Source organism: Lycorma delicatula, chromosome 4 (assembly GCF_047948215.1).
Source record: "Lycorma delicatula isolate Av1 chromosome 4, ASM4794821v1, whole genome shotgun sequence".
In the NCBI taxonomy this organism is placed as follows: Eukaryota; Metazoa; Arthropoda; class Insecta; order Hemiptera; family Fulgoridae; genus Lycorma; species Lycorma delicatula.
The window spans coordinates 37,879,149-37,903,773 of NC_134458.1; the positions used below are offsets into that span (position 1 = coordinate 37,879,149).

At 29.8% G+C, this 24,625-nt stretch overlaps 1 protein-coding gene across 4 annotated transcripts in view; it reads left to right on the forward strand.

Moving 5' to 3' along the window:
* Positions 1 to 24,625, forward strand: part of LOC142323283 (uncharacterized) — a 309,143-nt gene that overhangs the window by 162,478 nt on the left and 122,040 nt on the right. For all 4 annotated transcript variants that reach the window (XR_012756071.1, XR_012756070.1, XM_075362730.1 and 1 more), the window contains exons 4-7: positions 9,009 to 9,149; positions 12,435 to 12,709; positions 18,357 to 18,515; positions 23,139 to 23,276. Coding sequence is in view for 2 of the 4 variants with exons in the window: in XM_075362730.1 (XP_075218845.1) it covers positions 9,009 to 9,149; positions 12,435 to 12,709; positions 18,357 to 18,515; positions 23,139 to 23,276 (713 nt within the window). In the remaining 2 variants the exon portion in view is untranslated. The remainder of the gene's footprint in view (positions 1 to 9,008; positions 9,150 to 12,434; positions 12,710 to 18,356; positions 18,516 to 23,138; positions 23,277 to 24,625) is intronic.

A 24,625-nucleotide genomic window follows, 5' to 3' on the forward strand; every position in this document is an offset into this window, starting at 1 on the left:
TACCGGTTGCCCCAATTCTTCTTGAATATGTCTCAAAATTGTCTTAAATATGTCTCTTAAATATATCTCATGTACTGCATTCTTGAAACTCCACAACTCCTGCGCAGCACATCCATCTCCACAGCCAACAACCTTCCCTCATCTCTTTTTCTAAATTCCCAAGCTTCAGACCCATATCATAAAATGCTCTCAATAACACTCTTGTACAACCTATACTTAGTTGCTTTCTGTATCCCTTCAGACCACCACAAAAATTGCACTTCTGGATAGTTATCCGCCCCAAAGCTATATGAAGACATGTTTTTTATACTATTTCCTTCCTGTGATAATATAAAGCCAAGGTACTTAAATTACCTAATTTCTTAAAAAATTCTCAACTTCAGTGGCATATTTACTGCATGATTCTTTTTGCAGGTTGGAAAATTTTATTTTTGTATTATTTTTACTAAAATGGCTATCAGCTAACTTATTAGAATGTAAAATGATTGAATTTTTTAATATAATCCACAAAAGTAACCAATATTTTATGTAACAAAAATCACAGTAGCTGATGTCACAGAAGCATTTTATAATTTTCTGTGATATTTTTATTTAAAAAATTTATTTTACTTTTCTTATTTTCAAGAAACAAGATCCTTATCTTATCTGTTTTATTAGAGCTTCAGTATTATATTTTTTAAAGTAAATTTAAAAAAAATGATTTTTATGTAAATTCATGAACCTAACAGAACAATCTTCGAGTTATATGATCTGGCCAGGACATATAAGGTAGTCCGAAACAAAGAAATTTTTCCTCAGTCTTTCTTCAATTTTTGCCCAGTCTAATTAAATCTAACGTTGTTTCAGTGCAGTCCTAACTTACCATCACAAAAACTATGCGTGTGCCTGCTAAACACATTTACTGGACACTGATAAAAAAAAAAACAGGTATTTAGTACAGTTAACTAAGTAATACAAATCACTCGTGCACTTGAATTGTGAATAAGGACTCAAATATGAATGAACTATAACATTTATCAACTTTAAGAAAGTAAAACTTTTAAAATAATTTTATTAATTATTTTTTAATAATACACTTATGTAAAATGAACATTACAGTTTTTTAATTATTTTCTTTTACTTTCTTCTACTTTTTACGGTTTTATAATATATAAAAAATAGCTTTAATTACATTTTATTGTGGCCTAGATAGGCACAAAATATAATTACAATATTAAGAAAGATTTATCCATAATTGGCAATAAATTACCCACAGATTAAAGAAAAACTAATAATTTTAGACTCAGTCTGTACTCAAAATGTCAAAACAATATACACTGATAAATAGTATAAAGTGAGTTTTGCTTTGCAATACATTCTAATGTTTCTATACTTTTTGTACACCAAAACAATCAAACAACATTTACTTCCAAACAATAAATACTTTCATTGTTAAAATTGTTCTTTTATGAGTTGGACGGAAGTTGAAAGGATACATTTTATTAGTGCTTAAAACAACTTAATTAGAGCTAAAAAACAGTTGAAAAATGGTTAAAAAACTGTTTATTTCTGAAATATAAAAATATATAATTGGTGATGATTTATGATTTATAAAAATATATTTTCATTGTCTGAAGAGGAAACATCAATCAAAGCAGAAAGAAAAAAATATCTAACATTTTATGTTTAGTGTTTCTATCAGTGCAGTGAAAAATGTTTTAACAAAATATATGATTCTGTATCATCAATTCATGCTTAAAATCTGTTATCTTAATGTTATCTACTATCTCAGTGTGTGCTCTAATCTAATTATCAATTTAAACAATCATTTGTTCAAACTGTAAATATCATAATCACCTACTTACATAACATTGTATAACAGACATTAGTTATTTATTATCATAATGCATAATTCATAAAAATACTTTCCTTTTTAAATAATAATGATTTTAAAATAATAATAGTGTATCAGCCATACCATTGAATTATGTGAAATTAAATATTTGGTGAAACTGAGGTAGTTGTAAATGCTCTTTTCTTACCTATTTGAATTTTCCTGTTAAAATTCTGGTAGCTGAAATTTAAATCGAAAATAGGAATCTTTTCTTAAAACTTCCTATAAAAAGTCAAATATTGTTATAATTAAAAAGTGGAAGGTTGCAAAATATGGTAAAAATCTTACAATTTAATTTTCTTTCATGTTTGATGAAAAATTTAATGACAAACAAATTACAAGTTACAGCAGAAGTTAGTAATGTTAAAGAGAGTAAAAAGATACTTGTTCAAATTGGCAATGATGGTGTTCTTCTAAACACAAATCAAATCACAGAAATCTTTGAGACTATTGAACTATTAAAACTAAGTTCTTTAGAAGATTAATTAATTAAGTAAATGCACGTTCTTTAGACGGGCTGTGAAATCAAAGTAGTGATTGAAAAAGATGTGAACACTAAAGTCAAAATTATTTTAAAAGAAAGTTAAGCTGGTTGCTAAAAATCATCACTACTTGTGTGTGTGTGTGTGTGTGTGCATGTGTGCTCACACACACCTATATTTGTGTGAGAGAGAATTAGTTTATGTAAATTCATCTGCTTCAGCGAACATAACTGGTAGAACTATTTGTTTCTGAATATTTGTAGAGAAAGTTATATTTACACCAGTTTTGTGTACAATATGAAATGTGTACAATTCATTAATTGACTTAACACTGGAAAATAGGGGACATTCAGAATTAACAGCATCAGTGTGGCATTAAACTTTACATAGAGAATAAATTATTTGCCACTTTAATCCCAATTTGCTTAATCGGTCAGTTTTGACAAATTTGTTTTTCAATTAAAATGTAAACATTTTATTCTGTATGGTCTAATATTAAACGCTTTATGTTGCAGTATAATACGACTTTCATTTATCTGAATAACAATAATTTTAATTAAAATAACAATAACAGTAATTAAATAGCATATTTACAAGAGAAAATAGAATGGAATAACATACACTTTGTTGCAAATTACAGAAACCTTTCTTTAAAAAAAAAAATTTTTTAAATCCATTTTTTCAGTCTTCCTGTAAGAGAAAAAACTGGAAAAATTATGAGAAAATATGTTTCAATCTGAGAAAAAATTAAAAATGATGTAACGCATTTGAAACTCACCAAACTTATGGAAACAGCAGTAATACTGTTACTGTCCATCACTAGACTGTCAAAAAAAATCAGGAAATTATAACTTGAACTCCATTTCTGAAAGTAAAAATATATACTGGTTCCTACAAAATAAACCATTCTTTTTTATTCTATTTATAAGACTATGTTTAAAATATATAATCACATTTATCCTTAAAATTTTACAATTTATTTAGCAATAAAAATAGATTACGTCATTTAAGTTTGTGGGGCATACCAAAACAAGTAAAAATAGCTTTCTACTGTGGCAAGTAAGGTGGGTTTCATTTCATGCTAACTATAAGAACTATAAAATTTATTCTACAGATAAATCCTTATTATAATCAGTTTTTACATCTTTATTGTTAAGGAGTGAACTGCCTTTAGTTTTGTCTATGATGGTGAAAACTTTTAATAGTTCCACCTCTGACTATATTAGCATTTGCACTTAAAATATTATAAGAAATAATGCGATGAGAAGACAAATGTTACTAACATTGTGCTTGCTAAACGCAACTGCTAACAGCACTTAAAGACAGATACAACTACTAATTTAATCAACTCACTGCCACTAGCAAACAGGCAGGGGGCTTAGTTGAATTCAATGTATGACTATCCATGTGCTGGTATTAGTGTCTTCTTATGTGTATATGTAAGGGGCAGTGATGTTATGAGGGTAAAGTCCAGGATCTATCGTATTGCAGTGAGGCAATAGAGAATAATGTGAAAACTAATAAACAAAGTGATTTTCAACCATCTTAGCTCCAAGAACCCAAACAGTAAAAAAAAATTAATATAATGAATATTTCACCCCCCCCCCCCTTCAGACAAACACAATGAAACCTAGTTAAAACTACTTAGCTGCTTTGATAGTGACGGGTATGAACATGCATGTATGAAGTGTACAAATATGAGCAATTTACAGGTTCCAACTTGATGTGTACATGCTTCTTGTAATTTGGTTTTTTGTCATAATATTTGCTGTGAGACCATCATGTTCAAACATGCATACGATACGTTTGAATACATTGTGCTCTCAGCAGTATAAAAGAGGCATAAGGGATTGCAGAATGTAAGTTTAGTTTGAACGCAAACTGTGTTCAAAATGCGATGCCTTTATTTAAGTTTTTAAAAGCATAGTTTATTGAAAATAATAATTGAGTTTTTGGTTTTTTAGTGTGTAATCAAATGATGTAACTGTTTTTTTTCTTTTTTTTCAATTACATTTTTATGCAAAATGGATAGATTTGTGAAAAAACAAAGTGAACAATCTACATTCACTCAGTGAATCAATTTGTAAAGAGACAAGACTGTACAATGACAATTATTTAAATTATGGTTTTACCCCATTGGATAGAAATCCACAGTGCATTGTTTGCTTTCAAGTCCTCTTTGATGATAGAATGAAGACATCAAAATTGATTTGACACTTGTAAACTAAACATCCAGATCATAAAAGCAAATCCTTGGAATTTTTCAAAAGAAAATTACATACTTTGAGAAATCAAGAAGCTTCTATTTGTAAATCAACCCCTACTGATAAAAATACATTTGAATCATCTTATCTCATAGAATTTTGAATAGCTAAGATGTCAAAACCCCATCAAATGTGGCAAACATTTCTCAGATCTTATGTTTTGTGAGGTATGAATGCTATAGGGACAAATCAATCAAAGAAAATATCTTGTTTTACAAATCAATACCTGGTCATCCTGCAACAGGACAATGTATTTTTGATGATTTTTTATAAAGCTATTAAAAACTATAACATAGATTGGACAAAATGTATTGTAGTATACAGTGATGGTGCTGAGACTATAACAGGAAAGAACATTGAATTTCTGAAAAAATTAAAAGATTGTTGTATACCAAGGACAGAATGGACACATTGCTTCCTTCACAGACAGACTTGCTACAAAAATTATGCTAAAAAATCTCAAATAAATTATTTGTAAAGCTGTAAAAATGGCTAATTTTATTAAAGTCGACCATTACAGAATAGGCTGTTTGCTAAACGATGTGATGAAATGGGGGAAAACAAAAATCTCTTCATTTCAATAAAGAAGTCAGATAGATGGTTATCACGGGGAAAGTGTCAACCCAGTTATTGCAATTGCAAGATGAATTAATAATATTGTTTCAGGATAAACAAACACCATTCTCAATCTTTTTTAACAGAATAACGAGTATATGTTGCTGTTGGATTACTTAGCTCAAGTATTTTTGCATTTAAACGACTTGAATATAAATTTACAAGGACGTGATAAAAACATTTTATTAATGACAGACAAAGTTCATGCTTTCTTTAAGAAGCTTGATATCTGGATTATTTACCTTCAAAGCAAAAATGTTGATATGTTTCCATTCACTTCTGATTATATTCAGAAAAATCTGGATGAAGAAGACACTATTTTTCATTACAGTTTGGATAGCATGAAGATGCATTTGAGTAAGCTAAAAATTTAGTTGGCAGAATATTTCCTGGAAATAAAAATGATTTCTCAAAGAGACGGGTACTGAATCCATTTAATGAAAACATTATTGCAGCTACTAAGTTAAATGTTAATTTTCATGACCAGCTCATCAAAATGTCTTCTAATAAAACGTCAACTACAATTCACATCAGAAGATTTAGATATGTTTTGGCTTGCTCCATCAAAGTGAATATGGAAATTTAGTCACAGAAGCATTGAAAATATTAATCTTTTTAACCAATTTTTACCTCTGTGAAAAGGGGTTTTCATCTGAGGTTGCACTAAAAATTAAATATAGGAATTGTCTTGGGTTTCTAACATCGATCCATGTATGGAAAAACTTTTAAATGAAAAACAAACGCAATATCTCACTAATTTACTTTCTTTACATGAGTACTTATCAATTTAAGTAAAATCTTTATAATGATTTTTTCTCGTAAAATGATTTCATTATTGTTTACGTAAAAAAGTTGTAGGCTAATTTCGTGGCCCCCTTTTCATATCACCATGACGCTCACAGGATGAGAAACGCTGATATAGATTATGTGGTGCACTTAATTGTAAGATAAGAACTATGTATGATTTAAGTGTATATTAATTATTTAAAATATACATTAATGTTAATGTAAATATATTAAAAATATGAAGATATTAAATATAAAAAAGTTACAAAATAATTCACAATCCAGAAGGCGATATTGAAAATTATTTGAGCACATACATGTATGTAAATATTAAATTAATTAATATTTACATATAGAACAGGATACAGAAAATTCAGTGTTTTTAAACATATTTTAATTAATATTATTTAAAAATTCATCTAGAGAATACTACTGTTTCAGTAGAAGAAAATCTTTTAATTTTATTTTAAAAAAACTTTTGAGAATATGTTTTAAATGGCAATTTTCTTACTAAAATGGCAGTGGAAACATAATAAGGCCCTTTCTCATAAGCCAAAGTATTGTTTTAAGTTACATGAAAACAGTTCTGTTGTACATTCATTAATCAAATCAAAGATTGTACATTCATAAATTTAAACACATGGATAAGTTAACATTTTTAATTTATAGTCAACATGATTCATGTTTATAGGCACAAAAAATGATCTGAAGGTTGATTTTGGTATGCGAGAACTCATTCTTACCTTTTGATGGAGCTCCAAAGATTATATTATAGTTCAGATGGAAATATACGTAGGCAAAATAAATATTTATTAATGTCGACTACCTTGGTGATTTATTAAGGCAGTTAAAAGCAAAACGATACGATTAGATTTTGTTCCAAACGAAACCAATTTTATCATCCCAAGAGAACTTATCATCTAATAAAACACTCAGAAATTTCACTTTATGAGTAACAAAGATACTATAGTTATCATTAATACTTGTTTAAAGTTAGATAGTGAACCGTCCAGCAATTAATTTTTTGAGCTGCTGTCATGTATGCAAGCAACTATAATTTTTTTAAATTAAGTGCCAAACCTTTCTTGAGAAGGAAAATAACAAAATTCTTAAGGCAGCTGGGAAATGGTACACTGTTAAAAAATTCATTAATTAAATTTGTAAGAGGAAAAATAATAGCACCTACAACTTATTTAAAGATATTAGCAGGAATTTCATCAATACACACTGCATCTTTACTGAATCAATACTGTTTAGACTTAAAATACTACTTTTAACTTCCTGGTTATCAACAGAAAATAACATTACTTATCAAAACTATTCAAGCAGAGAGAATTTTTTGAAATGGATTAATATTATTGTAATTTGATATACTGGGAAAGAAATATTAAATAACTCTGTTACCTGAATAGTCACCAGACTCAAATTGTCTTGAAAGTTAATATTAAAATTTGCACACACTACAATACTGAATTTTTAAGAGTTTTGACAAGAATCAAATATTGCGTACGTAGTATATAAAAATAAAGATTTCTACTCACTTGAATGATATGAATTTTACAGTTATATTACACTGATTAAAACGAGTTATGTCAAATAACATATTATTTGATTACACACTTAATAGATTTCCCAATATTTTTAAAATCATTATCATTAACAACAAATGATCACAGCATTAACCATGATGCTTCTAAAAATTTCAATGGGGAAGGTGCCAATAATTAAGCTGTAAAAGTTCTTTAAAGAATATGTCCATTAATTTGAAAGTAAGTTATTCATCATTTTTAATAATTAAAAAAGAATACTAAAAAAATATATGAAATATAAAAAATATATATAACATTTTAAAAATTAAAAAAAAATCAATGGAACTCAGTGGTTCAAAAAAACCTAAAAGAAATGAAAATATCTGAAGAAGTAGTCCAAGATAGATCAATGTTCAGAAAAATGGTACAAGATTTCAAGGGTTCCTGAGAGAAGTAGAGAAAAGAAACCAATAACGACTGGTCAGAAAAGGGAAGACAAAAACAAAGCAAAAGAATATAGAACTATTTGAAAATGAAGAAAGAAAATGCCCAGAAGAAAGAGAAATGAATGCAGTATGTTGCTTCACATTTTCCTCATTTAGCCAAATTAAAAAAATACATTGAAAGTACAATAAATTTAAAAATATACAGAAAATCAACGTTGAAAGCCACACTTATTTACAACTTCTTAAACTGGTCAATATCGCATAGACCTTCTGTAATCAGCAGAGTCATTGATAAATCCATGTCATTTAAAGATCACATAGAAGAATTCAACATTATAAAATATGCAGCAAACATAAATGAAAGTAAAATCAGATCATTAACTCAACTTTTCACAAATGATAAATAAAAATACTAACAGGCATATGTAACCAAAACAAAAAATACATAACAGTAACATATACAAATCAAGAAAGTAAAAAATATATAAAAATTTAAAAGAAATTGAATACAGTGTAAGCTTCATAAAAAGCAAGCCACATACACATAAAATCACAATCTCCAAACCAGCATAATACCCATGGTACGAATAAACTTGTCCACTTGCATTGTACTGCATGATATAGAATGATAATTAACTTAATACTGAATGGAAGTTTGAAAGTAAAGTTTCTAAGATAGTTTCTAAGTGCTTGTAAGGGTTAGAATGTATAAATCAAGTAATTAAATATGTAGCATATAACAAATAAGTTGAAATTAAAAAGAATTATCAAAGTGAAAAGGAATTGACAAGTACATCAAACTAGCCAATTGATGGATGAAGAAAAAAATGTGTTGTGCATTATATATATTTTATATTTTGTGCATTATATATTGTTGCATATTGTGTTAAAGTAGAACTAAATTAATACATAATTAATAATAATAGCATTTAAAATGATAAATGTACTTTTTGAGTGATTTCTCGTAATAATTATTTATTATTCACTTTTTTTATTTATTATTTTTTTTCCAGATATATTGATCGCCCAATTGGTTCAATCTATGAAGTCACAGTAATTGCACAAACCTTAGATGATATTGTCTCAGTTAATCTTACTATTCGTGTTACAGTATACAATAAATGTCCACCAGTCTTTGTTCAAAGAAATTACACGTAAGTTGAATTGTTTACACATATCTTTGACTGTTAGATCATATGTAATAAATTAATAAGTTATTTTACTTTTTATATCAAGCTTTATGCCAGTAGCATACCCCAGCAGTTATGTTCATATTAAATTTTAGGTAAGATTGTAATCTGCTCTAATCTCTTCAGTTTAAACTCAGTCCCTCTGTGGGTTGATCATTTCTTTTCTTTCTACCCCCTTCCTTATCCTTCATTCTACCTTCTTTGGATGAGTGCCATGGAAATAGGATCAACTGTTACCTTCGTTCCATATTTGGTGTTATTACTAATATCATCTTGTAGCTAAGCAGGAAGCCGCTTCTTTATTGAAGCTCAGTGGAGTAGTAAACCTCCATGGCTGTGAATTGTCCAAAGGCTCTGCTTTGTAATCAGGTGTTTAAAAAAAAGCTAAACTATCAGCTAAAGTGCTTACTATGAGGCAAAAAAGCCTTCTATTTCATAAAATGAAAAATTACAGCACAGATTAGAATACTGAAAGGAAGTTATGTTGTTCTAGAAGACAAATGCCACCTGTTAAGAAATATTATTATAAGATGATGTATTTCATTTAAATATAATTTGGAGTTAGGTATTAGTTGGGGATAAAGGTGAATTCCTATTAACTGCTTTTTATAGTCAAACACCTGCATTGATAAATAGCCTGCTTTTAACAAATGTTCATAGATCTATAGTAGAATCAATTTACTTCAAAGGAATCATCCCTTCAATTTTCTCTTTATTTAAGGATTTTTACTGACTGACTGCTCACTGAAAATGACACAAAAGTGCTATCATTGGATTCTTTTCCTGTAAAAATTACTAATATTAAGAGATTAATATCAGTAGAATATTCTGAAAAAAAGAATTTATTGTATCAGATTTTGACATCCTCTGACACTGCTGGTTTGGACTGGAGGGAAACCATATGAGATATTTTTATGATTTGTTGTTTATCAGAATCAACGTAACTATTCCATTATATGGCAGAATATCAGAGTTAAGCATTAGCTAGCAGATTTATTCTGAGAAGGTCTTAGTCAAGCCTTTTCATTAATTTTCTTGATCAATTCCTTTTTTTTTCTTCATTAATTTTGATGTATTCTCTGACTAGCTGTTACTTCATTATTGCCCTTATTGCAGATATAACATTGTCTTAAAGGAAAAATATATTAATTTACTGAAAGGAATTCTGCTTTATCTGTCTTATATAATGCATAGTATGTTATTCTGGTGTGTGAAGGTATATATATAAGGAGTTTTTAATTAATAAGTAATTATTTGTTTACATCATTTGTCTTTGTTTTATGTATTAAACAATAATATATACCATTGTTTCATTCTGCTTACCATAATATTACTAAGATTATATAATTTAATAAACTATTTTATAATAAAAATTTTTAAAAAATTCTGACCAAAGAAAATGAGTTGCCATATGTAACAGGGGTAGTAGTCCCAAAAAATTGCATAAATCAACATAAAGTTGTAGGCTGTTAAATACAAACAGCTTTAAAGTTGGCCAAGTCATTGTACATTATTTTCAGGAATATGATACACCAACAGATGGCATTTAACTTACATAACTATGGGTATGATACCAGCAATAACTGCATGTCAGTGTGTTGATTCACTAATAATAATAATTAACTCTTGTACTAATATAATTTTGGTATCTAATGATACTAATAACCATTATTCCTCAATTGACTGAGGGAAAAAGTAGTATGAAACCAGACTGAAAATAAAACAAAGATTCTGATTAAGGATTTATTTTCAGAAGGAAAAAGCTTTTTTTAGTTATTGAAATTTTTTTAAAATAGCAAATGAATCACTTTAAAATTACTTGAAAATTTTAGGACCTTCAAGAGTCCTTTTCAGGTCTTTCATTACTAGAGTTATCAGTTGTACTGGAGTGTCACTGATAACTTTGAAAGAAAAACATTTACAACATTTGACAATTTAAAGCGGTATTACACTTAATGATGGTTTAACACGTTACTTTTTATTTTCAGTTCCATTTCAGATTAGTTTTACACATATTGCATAGTTTTAATTTCATATAAAATCTTATTCCTCTTAATGGTAAAAGAATTTCTTTTTAATTTAATATTATGTAGCCCACTACTACGTAGAGGCAATGTATATAATATATTGCATATACAGAGTGTTTCATTTTAATCGCCCCAGTTGATTTTCTCATAAACTACACAATACAAAAAAAGGCCTAAACAAAAGTTGCTCAAATTGTAGAAGAACACCTCATGGTGACCTTTTATTTGACCTTATTTCAAGGTAACATAACCTTGAAATATATTTTAACCTTTCTGCTAGGCATTTAACAAACACAATACATCATTATTTAAAAGTGGCCAAGACATGAACTTAATGGACATCCTATTAAGAAAAATGTTAATCTTATTTTCATTAATGGTTGTAGTTAAATTATATTATTCACAATACTGAATTTTCTGTTTATTTATATCAGTATCTGTTTATTTTTATTTTGACTGTGAAATTATCTTCCTGTTGGACTTGGTAAGGACTTTATTTCCTTTTTAAGGATTGCAAAAAATCCCCAAAATCTGTATTGGATAAAAGCAAAGAATTCTATTCCTTCTAAAATCTAAATCTAATCCTATTCCTTTTTTTTTTGCTCATTAGTTGAGCAAAAGTAATTTCTTCGAGCAGCACGTCATCGTAACTAAGACTTTAGAGGTTATGTTCACCTAAATATTAATCGAACAGCTGACTATCACTCAACGCAAAGTTGCCAACTCACCTTACAAAAGTTTCATTACCTTTCTTTCTTTTCTTTTTTCTGTTTAGCTTCCAGTAATTACCTTTCAGACAATACTTCAGAGGATGATATGTACGAGTGTAAATGAAGTGGTCTTGTACAGTCTCAGTTCGACCATTCCTGAGATGTGTGGTTAATTGAAACCCAACCACCAAAGAACACTGTTACCTACGTTAAGCGTTTCTTCACTAAAAATATTTGTTTATTTAATTATTGAATGGGTCATTCAATAATTAAATAGACAATTTACGAGGGTCTCGTAAATGAGAAAAAAATTTTTTTTTCAAAAGTAAAGTAAAGATTTTTATTGTCTTAAATTCCTGACCTTTGCAAAAAATCATTCTCAGGACTAGTAAGTAATGCTAGTAACTACCAGCAGTCACCCACCATAACGTTAAAAAAAAAATCCTAGAAGTGTTGTCAATTATTACATAAGTATGATTGTGAAAAGTTTTTTTTTTTATTTATGTTTACAGGATTGAAGTCGGTTTAGATACTAAAGTTGATACAGAATTAGCCGTTGTCCGAGCAGTCGACCAAGATCAAGAACCGTACAATGCAGAAGTTTATTATTTGGTCCAGGCTCGTAACTCAATAATAAATATTAACCGAACGTCTGGTGTTGTCACACTCAGAGAAAATCTTCCTCTTATTTATCGTAATGTTGCTATTAGTATTTTAGCCTATGATGGTGGCTCACCATATCGTACGGCAACAACTCAACTCATAATAACGATAAAACTTATTTCAGGTAATAAAATGCTTATCTGTGTAAATATTTATGCACTTAAATAATAATATTTAAGTGGTTAAAGCACTTTGGTTTTGGTTTTTATATATTCTTTTTTTTAGATAATAGATTATAATTATTTTTTTGAATATTAAAAATTATATCAGCAATTACAAAATCAAATATTCGACAGTGAACATGAGACATATTCATTTTTATAAAAATGTCACAGAAATGCATCATAATTGTATCACTCACTTCATTACAAACACAGTTCATTCAGTAGTCATGAATGCATGTAATAGAAGTACATGAATTTTAAGAAGAGATTTATACGTACTGGGGGATTAATTCTGGAAAACAAATCCACTGTTTTAGATATCCGCCCAATTCTTTAATGCTAGCTGACTGTTGTTTTTTCTTTGAAAGCAGCTCCCTTATTTGAGTTTGTTAACTGTTTGTTAAGCACTCGATTACTCTTCTGAGCTCTTAAGTATTAATTTGAGGATATTAGAAAAGAAGAAATCAGGCTCATTTTGTCATACCTTCACCAACAAATTGCCTTTAAATTCCAAATCTTAATATTTTATTTTAATGTTTATGAAAAAAAACAAGGCGCTGTCTCCTACAAATCGTATAGATAATCCATTATTCTAAGTATTTGATATAAGTAGAACTAACCCTTAAGATTGAATATATCACCCATTCCATAAAGAGGACTGCTGTTAAAAATTTGGCTTTTGGTCCACTTCGGACCAAAAGGGAGTGCATCAGAAGTAGATGAGCAAGACAAGCACTACAGTTAATTCTTAACTATAGTTAAATGCCTATAGTTAATTCTTTCAATGCGAGTGGAATATAGTCCTAACACTCATCTCCTAACAATAACCACTATTCTTAATGCACAGCCAGTCAAAACATTAAAATTATCCAGCAGCAAAGCACAGATGTCTGTATACTACAATCCATAGAGGTGCTATTGCACCCTTCGACATCCTTGCATTTGATTTCATTCCAACTATGAAATATAGGTTGTAACAACATTATCAAGTATTCAAATATGATATCATAGGAAACTGTTAATTGAATTTTAAGTACAGGATCAAAATTTAGGAATTGAACAAGACTTATCCTTACTTATACTTTATTAGTAAATACTTCTTTTTCCTGTTTTAGCCTCCAGTAACTACCGTTCAGATAATACTTCAGAGGATGAATGAGGATGATATTTATTAGTGTAAATGAAGTGTAATCTTGTACAGTCTCAGTTCGACCATTCCTGAAATGTGTGGTTAATTGAAACCCGACCACCAAGGAACACCGGTATCCACAATCTAGTATTCAAATTCATGTAAAAATAACTGACTTTACTAGGACTTGAACTCTGGAACTCTCGACTTCCAAATCAGCTGATTTGGAAAGACGCATTCACCACTAGACCAACCCGGTGGGTCATTAGTGAAGAGTTTTTTTTTCTTTTTGTTTTTTTTTTTTTCATTTAATCTCCGAGTCCACAGTTAAGCATTACTTCAGAGGATGAGATGAATGATTTGTAGCGTGTGTGAAAATGCCATGCTGACCGGGATTCGACATGGCATTTTCACACACGCAAATTAGTGAAGACTTACCTTTATTATACTTAACTAGCAAAAGAACTTTCTTTGAAATCACAGTATGACTGTAGTTTTATGAGTTTTAAATGAAAATATTTATTCATCAACAGCATGATAGAATATACTTTAAACGTTATCAATGTTTTAACATTTTAAAGAAATAACCTTTGTGAAAATATTTTATAACAAAGAACTTATCAAATTTCATCCTAGCTGCAGATTATAACTAAATTTGAAAAAAATTAATTATTTGCACTAACTGCTTCTTTTTTTTAACTCTGTTAATGTTTTCACAGAGATTACGGGTTTTCCAAAATGGATTTTGATTATAAGAATATAATTTAAAACTTAAAACATTATAAGGAAATATGTTCACTACCTAAATCTTTAATGTAAGTTCAGTTATGTTGCTAGTATAATCTGTTGATAAATAATGAAACTAATATTTTGGTACCATATTGACTATATTTGAAAATATAAATTATAAACTTTTGAATGATTTAAATTAATTGTATTATTTCTTTAAACCAATCAACATGTTCAACTTTTACTTCACTAATAATACCTTCATTGTTGTTTTTTACTCAATGATGCTCTACTTAAATGCATATACTTCTGTTACTTGTACTCATAAGTTTTGAGTAGATTGTCAATTAAAAACATTCCATGTTCATTGTGAAATATATGAAATTATAATTATTACTATTTTTTTTCTAAATTAATGTAAAAACTGAAAAACAGTAGAAAACTCTGGTTTGTTTATGGACATAGTATTGGAACTGAGTTGATTTTTGTTATAATTATAATATAATGATATGTTATTTTTGCATTCATTTATATCAGGGCGTACCCAGCTCAAAACAGAAGGGGGCAGCTTTCTGAATTTAACTTCTTTCATGGGGGAAGGGTAGTCCACGAGGGGAGGTTATATGCACTAATATACAATATCAAAAGGAAGAATAAAATATTTGTTTAAAAAAAAAACTAATTTTGTCACAATAGTTTGTGAGAATTAGATGCAAATTGTTTAAATACAGTTTCAACTAACTGCTCCTTGTTGGTGAATACCCATTGTAGGTGAATGTTTAACATAGCTAACCCATTTAACCTGTTTTTTCCTATGGTGCTTCTTAGCCATGTTTTAATTCAATAAAAGGAGCTAAATGAGTGCTCGATAGTACTTGTGAAGGGCTGTAAGACTAATATCAGCAAAGCTTTTCTAATAGCCAGGAAAAATGATTTGCTCTTTTTTAAAACCTCAATTGTGTCTGGCACTGCCTGTACCTTATTCCACATTTTCAACAGCAATTACCTCTCTCCTTCAGTGCCTTCTAAATTGTAGAAAGTTGCAGAGGATGAAGTAGTTTCACGTCATTCCTCCAATGAAACACCTCTCATGTTACTTGGATGGAAATTTTCAGTGAAAATGCAGGCGATTTGTCTGCAGAAAATCTGACTTCTTAAGATAGAATTAAAATAAATATTCATTGATGGAATCTGGAAAAAATTACCCAGGAAACAGTTGAGTACAGTAGTACAGTAGTTTTTTTGTTTTTTTCTATCAAGTTCCATGAAGACTGGTGAAGTTGGGTGCCCACTGGAACACTCTCCCTAAATGATTTTGCAGATTCCATTGCAATCCTTCTCCAAAATTTGGATGGATTTTGGCTAGATGATTGCTTCTATGCTTCTGTCAGGCAGCAATGTGAGTGGCAGTTATATCAACATTAAAATGCATTGCAATGTTGCCTGTTCTTTTAAAATGGCAGTTCTTACGTTCTCCTTATCTTCCTGATGAACTAGTAGCATGTCAAGACTAGTTTGAATGTGCTGGTAAGCTTTGACTATGTCAGATTTCCTCAAATGAAGTGCATTTACTATGGGTTCCAGTATAGTGGAATTCTTTGCAGTTAATGCTACTGACACAATAAATGAAGATCTGCATGCTGCTGTATGCATTTAATAAGCATTTTTCATATTGCTGAGTTTTCCTCTTCAGCTAAGGTCTCTAATCCATTAATGGTATTAATGAAGTGATCCTCAAAAAGATGGATGCCCTTGTATTTTATTGACCATCTAGTCTCACACAATCTAGGAATGCTAGCAATAAGCTTGTGTCATAAAACGACACAATATAGATATAGTTCCAATGCACTTTTCAATTTCTGGGATAACATTTAAGTTTTTCACAACAAGGTTAAGCTTGTGAGAAGAGCAATGGAAGTAGAAGGCTTTTTGTGCTTTTGTCTCAAGATTTCCTGCACACCTCCTTTCCTGGACATGTGCTTTGGACTCAAGATTTCCTTCACACCTCCTTTCCTGGACATGGTGGAACATCTGTCGAAACCTAACTCCACACATTTATCAGATCAAGTTTTAAGTTTGTAACGAAATCTTCAATGGCTTTGGAAATACTCACGGCACTAAGTCCTTCAAGCTCGATAAAGCCAAAAAATTCTTTGATTTCATTGGCTTTTTCATCAAAGAAACATAATCCAATAGACAGCTGTTCTTTGTCAGAAATATCTGTGGTTTCGTGTACCAAAATGCTGTAAACACTGCTTTTTTAAACCTCATGACAATGTGTTCCTAATAGTAGCGCTACATAGATCAATTATTTCATTTTGGATGATAGGTGATCAGTATGACTATGCTCAAAATTGTATTTTAGTTGTGAACCACCTGCTTCAATTTGTAAATTGCATAAGTGGATAAGAACACCTCCATCCAGGTTTTTGCCTCTGAGAGATAAAGAATGTGTGCCAGGAAACAATTGAGGACAGTAGTTTTCTGTTTCTTTCTATCAATTTCCGTGAAGACTGGTGAAATTGGATGCCTACTGGAACGCTCTTCATAAATTATTTTTCAGATTCCATTGCAATCTGATGTCTCTGGGACTGTGTACATGTGCTTTGCAATAATCGTGCATGTTCTTGTACTTAGTGAAAGGTCTGATGGGAAAAGAATCCCCAACCACTTCTCATCGTTTTGGCTCCCCAATATGGTGGAAACAACACACAGTATTTACAGAAAGTACTTTTGAGTTGCCTTGAGTAAGCATTGTGAATACGCATCCAGCCACTGTTGATTGAATTTCCTCTTGAGATGTTTGGCATCTGCAACAAAATCATAGTTCTCGAAGGTACCCAGACATTTTCCAAGAGATGTGTTTTTTTATCAACTGGCATACTGCTCGCCAGGCCAATGATCTTCCATTATCATTTTCATGTCAACCATCGTCTTCAATTTCACTTCCACAGCATTACACATTGGTTTGAACTGTAGAAGAAGGCTTCACAGTTGCAGTGTTTGAACTAGAGGGTGGTTGTACTTCCTTGTCCTCAACCTCATCACTGCTGCTGGTATTTTTTTCGTTTTAAATTCACTGCAAAAAAATAAATTTAATTTGACCAAATGTTGATGTAGACGTGAACATGGCATCTCAATGCATTGGTTTATCAAAGAAGGTTCTAACTGAGATTTTTGTCAAAATTGACTTTTCTAAAGTATATAATTATACTAGTTGAGCTTCATTCAAAAATATGATTTTTATCATTATACCATTAAAATATTATGGAAGAATTGGTAAATAGCTTCTGGAATATTCTTGTAATGTCATGATATGAGATGAGAGTGACGAGACTACTCTAGAAAACTCTTGTTGCCACAAGTAAGAAGGCTCCGGTGTGTAACAGTAGATCTTCTCACAAGTGGTGCAAATGCCTCTATTTTGTATTTAGTTTCTTTGAAAATGTTGTTTAATTTAAAATTTTTCAAAAATGTGTTATTTATATACTATTTTGTTTTGTTTTTTTTTTTTAATTAATTTTTTCCATCTTGGAATGGAGCCAGATGCTTTCCCTTGACCACCTCTGGATGCACCCATGATTTATATGGTTATCTTATTGCCATTTCAGCATAAGTTTTTGTGTTAATATTATATATTATATTATATGTTTGACCCAGTTAACCTTAAGTACTTAAGATGTTATTTTATTCCAGTTATACTAATTTTTAAACCTTTCAAAATCATTTTACTTATGTTCTGTTTTCAGTTCCACAAAATGTTGTAGTTGAGCAGACCGGTGATCAATGGGCTATGCTATGTTGGCAGCCACCTGCAAGTGGTGTTCCTCTGGGCTACATTATTTCACTGACAACTGACTTTGTTTCTACAACTTCTACAACTAGGAATATAACTCATAATGAACTCGGTATGATAAATTGCTATTTTTTAACTGACTTCTTAGCAGTTTGGTTATTGTATTATTTTTTAGTACAGTTTTGTTTTAAAATGTAATTTCACAAAAAAATATTATATGCTAGCAAGTCTGTATCTGTGACAGTGTTCCAAAACTTTTCTCATCACAGAACAATTTTTAAATTCTAAAATTTTTAAGGAAAACTGCAATTAATCTGAATTTTTATTTATAGTAAATGATAGCAGATAAATATGATAAACAAAATAAATATTTATTTCAATTTTTTATCTTGCCTCTGAAAGAAATGTTTTTTAATTTTACAAAAATTGACACAAAAATAATTAGATGAAACAAATAATATAAAAAAGAATTAAAACATTTTTAGTTTTCAGTGACTTTGAAGTGTTTGAGTCTTTGAATTACAGATTCTTTTAATATCAGGTACAAAGTTAGAACCTGAATTCTTATATCTGATATATCATCAACTCTGTTTCTATATTTAGATTTTGTTGCAGCGTAATGTGAAAAACCTGCCTTGGACAAAAACATGAGTACCTTGTTTTGATAAATTCAAATATTCTTCAGATAAACTTATCCAATATCCCTTTTATCGATAATTCTTAAAACTTTTGTTTTATACTGGAATCAGTTGTCAAATCAGTTAATTTTTTGAAAACAGTTGCGCTCATATCTGTCAGCTTAGCTGTCCATGAAAGGATTTTGAATTCAAGAATTATCTTTCTGGCACTGTGGGAAATATTGACCAAGGGTTAACTCAGTTCATCCAAATGTTGTAAAATTTCATTGTGAACTTTACTATTTTAAAACTTCTTTCATTTAAAAAATCCTCTAAGGTAAGAAAACAGTCAGATTCATTCTCTTCTAGTGAAGAAATTCAGAAACCAACTTTCATTTGAAGGATTAAATTTTATCCATTACATTAAAAATGGAAATATTTCTTCTTCATAATGATAAATTTATTTCATTAAACTTAGTAAATATATCAGCTAAAAAAATACTCAAGAACCATTAGAATTTGTTAAAAATTCCATGAAATTTTGTCTGACATTGCTTGATGAAAAGAAAAGCAATAACTCACTATGCAGTTCAAATAATATCAATAATGTTTTTTCTCTGGATAGCCACCATACTTTGGTGTGCAATAAAAGTGCAGTTTGTTGGCTACCCATTTATTCCATAAATTTTAAATAATCTGGATTGGAGAGATCAAAATTTTACATAGTTGGTAATTTTCACAACTCTTTCCAAAATACTTCTTAAATATGTCGATTTTTTTTGTAATTAGTTTCTGTCTATGCAAAACACAGTGACTTTTGTCTCATTTTAGCTACTTCCAAAATGTGCATCACAACCCCCTTCATCTTGCCCACCATTGCTTGTGCACCATCTATAAAAACATTGGTATACTTTTTCCAATCAAGTTTATTCTTATAAATAAAATTGTTAATGCAGTTAAATATACCTTCTCCAATTGTTCTTTCTTGGAGGTATTTGCAAAAGATTAAATCATCTTCAATGTTTTTACTATACGCATAGCGCACAAACACCATTAAACAGGTAGACCTGCAATATCTGTTGACTCAACCATTTGCCAAACAAATCCATTGCGAAGTTTAAGTCGATTAATTATCTCTGTTTCTATATCAGTAGAAATATTGGCAATGAGGTGTGAAATAGTGTTACTGGATAATTGTAATGAATCAATTTTTTTAATGGACTTTTAATTGAACAAGCAGGAAACAATGTCTTTCATACAAGCCTTAATAAGTATTTCTCCAATCGTATGAGCTTCACCTATACATGCAAAATGCGGTAACTGATACGATAGGAGAAATATATTTTTTGTGTTTACTTGTTAATAAGAATTCCAAGGAAATATTTTCGGCCCTTTTATGCTGGTTACTCTTAGGTGTTCATTGAACCAGAATTATTCTTGTTTTTTTTTTTTTTTGACTAAAGCTATACAGAATGTTTCATTTAAAGTTCAAGCAAGGACCAGTATTGCTTGCATATCTAACATATGCCTATTCAACAACTAGAAAATATGAAAATTATTAACACAGGAAATACACTACTCAGGACCAGGTTTGACCGTTATATTTTAACACTCATATGTGATTATCTGACTGATACTGTTTTCCAGCTACGCTATTCTGTTGTTGGGTTTTGATAACATATCTAGGCATAGAGATCTAGAGTCGAGTGGATGAACTCACACAGTGTGGATGTGTATTTCATTTGCTCCGTGATTTTATCATTTTTGGTTGGTTTTTTTGGTGAATTTTTTGGTACAGACAATCAGGATTGATTGGTGGAATTTTAAGGGTGGGTGTGTGTGTAGTGGTCTGGTGTGGATGATGTTTGCTTGTGGAGACTGAATGTGTATGTAGGTGCTTACCCCCTCCTGAAGTAATGCTTTATTAGTTTATTAGTGGTTTCCCAGCAGGTGGGGTCGCCAGGGGTGGAGGTTTAGTCAGTAGTGCACAGGAATACATATGCATTTTCTGTAATAGCTTGCAGAACCTGTTAGCGAGTCCGACACTGCTTCAGCAGCTGTAAATGGGGTTCCTCCACTTCAAAAAAAAAAGTGTTAGATCTAGATTGTTACAAGCTACTGATTCACTCATACCATAAATAAAAAATTCAGCTGCATATGAGTCATAAATTGGGAAACTGCTCAAGATACCTCAAGTGTTAAAAATATATTTAATTTTTTTCCTTTTTTTTTTTTAAGGAAAAGGAAGAAATTTTTTTTCAAAATAATGTAATGGTGTTCTTTTAAATTATTTAATGAGTAAAATTATAAAACTCCAATTGTGTTATCGAAGCTTTTACTGGGTCCATTTTCTTCTTTCATTTTTTCATTTTATTTAATGAATTCTTTTTCTCATACAATTTAGGTAAGCCTGTACGCATAAGTTTTTTTTAACCTAGCTAAGGTTTGTAATTTTATATATATATAAAAGAACCTGTCGGATTAGTTCAGTGGTTAAATTCATCATCGCAAAATCAGCTGATTTTTGAAGTTGAGAGTTCTAAGGTTTGAATCCTTGTAGAGGCAGTTTCTTTTATATGGATTTAAATACTAGACTGCATACCAGTGTTCTTTGAAGTTGGGTTCCAGTTAACTACATTGGAAGACAATGGCAAACCACCCGTAAAACCTGCCAGGAAAATTCCAAGGAATAGGAATTACCAAGGGTCAGACACGACTGAATAGCTAAATTTTTTTTTTATAAAAGAACATATGACAGTATTCATAATCAATACCCAGTAAAAACTAATGAAGATAAATTAATAAAAATTTGTACGCACGTTCTTCCTACAGTGTAAGTGCACATTAAGAAAGAATTTAAGGGGTTAAAATGATATAACAATGAAATTTACTATTTTTTTAATTTCTTGATAAATCAAGATATCAACTTGATTTTTGGTGTGTGTAATCTTCATGTGAATATCTATAAACCAGCTTTTAGATATTTTGAAATTCCTAGTTTAAAGGGTTAAAATGGATTACGGCTATTTTTTTAATTTCTCTACAACAAATGATGATATCAATTTTGCTTTTGGTTTGTATAATCTTCATGTAATATCTAAAAATCAGTTTCTAGAATTTTTTGAAAATCGACCTTAAAAGGGATGAAGAAAGGTAACAAAAATTTTGACAATGATTGAAAATTTTCCCTATTTTCGACTATAATAAACGAAATATTCACTTAGTTTGGGCTTGCAAGTACTCTTCAGAAAAATATCTAAAAACTATTTTTTAGTTTTTTGAATTTTAATATTTTAAGGGATAAAAAAAAAAATTGTTTTTTATATTTTAGCTGTTTTATGATACCACTATTGAATCAATCTGTATGAGATTTGGTAACATTGTGATCGTAATTTATGTATGTAATATTGATTATGTATTTCGCAGCTTTACCTGCGAAATGCATAATCAGAATTTCCAGGAAATCTAAAAACCAATTTATGGGTCTTGTACTAACCAAACTGTTGCTCTGAAGAAATTACAATACACTATAGTTTTTATAAATTGAACAGGATTTAATTTTTATTTATCATTATTATTCTCACAAGCAAGATGTTAATGAACACAGAGGGGTCCAGGGGACAGATCCCCCTAGCTAGACAAGAAGGGCAAGCAAAGAGAGCCATGATCAGCTAAACATCCCCTGACTGCTTCAAAAAACACAAATAACCATAATGCAGGCGAAGCTGCAACAGGGATGCTAGTAATAATAATGAATCCTATGTGCACAAGAATAATACATTTATCTCTTATACCATGATATTTTTTTGTTATTTATTATGGGTAAGTAATATATTTTTTAATATTTCCATATAATGATATGTATGACGTGAAATAGGCACTTTGTTGGAAATAGGCAACTGGAATAGACTGAACACCACTTTGATGTTGGTATAAAAGCCCATTAAATATAGATTTGCTTCAGTTTATTTAAAAAGCAATTAAAATACTAATAGTTTTATACAATTTTTACTATTTACTGTCATGAACAATAAAACATAAAGATAGTTTGTTTTTACAGTCTCAATGTTTTCTGTATTTATTGATATATTAAATCATTTTTTTTTTTTTTTTTATAGGACACAGAAAAGGAAAACTTTGTACAGCTCTTGTAGATTTAGAATCCTGGAGTAATTTTGAGGCCAGAGTTGCTGGTTGGAATGCTGAAGAAACTGGTATGATGAGTCCGGCTGTTAAGTTTAATACTAAAGTTAACAGTAAGTACATGACTTTGGAAAATTTTATTTACCAATTTTTACTGGACTCTTTAATATTTTGAGCATATATTTACATTAGTTAATGTTTTATTTTTTTTGCTTGACAACTAATTGGCAGTATTTTTAATATAGTTTCTGAGTTTGCTTTTCTGTAAGTTGTAAACATACATACTAATTAAGGTAATGCTGCCTGCTAAATTATATGTGTGTCTGAAACAAAATTAATTATACTGCTTGTCAAGGGTATACTTTTAATATTCTGAGTCGCCTAATTATTTTCCATTTAGTATTCTAGTACTCTTTCACAATTCACTTTTTGATTATTATCCATTTTATTACTGATGATTTAAATTTGTATAACTACTTACTATATTAATTGGTTAGTTACAACTAACCAACAACATCTGTTACAACTGTTCAATGATTATTTACTCATACATACATACAATTATCAAAGTACTGGGACAAAAACCAGCATTTTCAAAAACAAATTTCCAGGATTTTTATTACAGGTATAATTTCTAATTATGTATTGCTGCAGTTTAGATAAGTTAGAAGTCCTGTTGGTTCTATTTCAGCCTATATTACTGTTAGCTATCTCATGGGTTCTTTTACTACTCCTTTTTTCATAATAAACAAAAATGTTTCACTGTATCTTTAATTTTGGCATTAAATTACTCTTTTATTCTTCAGAGTTTATTTGTTGTATAATAGGTATTTTAAGCAGCTTAATCAATGTTTAAGTCCAAGGTTTCCTTCTTCCTGTTAGCTAGACAGTTCCTTCTGTTTCCCTTGAAATAATGCAAATTTCCTGTTACTTGTCATAATTACTGTTTGACCATAGCACTTAGTAATAACATTTTTTATTTATTTATTTTTTTCAAGTAACTTCAGGAGACCTTGTAATTACAGTTAATGTTGATGAGAGATGAAATCATCTTGGCATTTTTTGCATGCTACATAAATATGTAGCATGTAAAAAATGCCAAGCCTGATAAGGTTTTGAACTAGAAACTTATGTATGAAAGGCCAAAACAATAGAGATCAGTAATGTTGGCATTACAGTAGTTTTAAATAGTATATAGCTACCTTATCCTCTATTCAAAATATTTCCTCGAGCTGATACTATAAAAAATGAAAAACTGACAACATCTCCTGTTGGCCCGTATTACCTTCAACTTGGTTATCTTGTCTATAAATACACTGATCCCAGTGCATCCTTGAATCTGGAAGTCCATTTTGATAGAGGTGTCAAATACTACTTTCTGGCTATTTACAGTGATGTCAAAACAATACCTTTTCACCTTGATTTTTATTGTTAAAAATAAGTAAAATTTCACAATACCAAA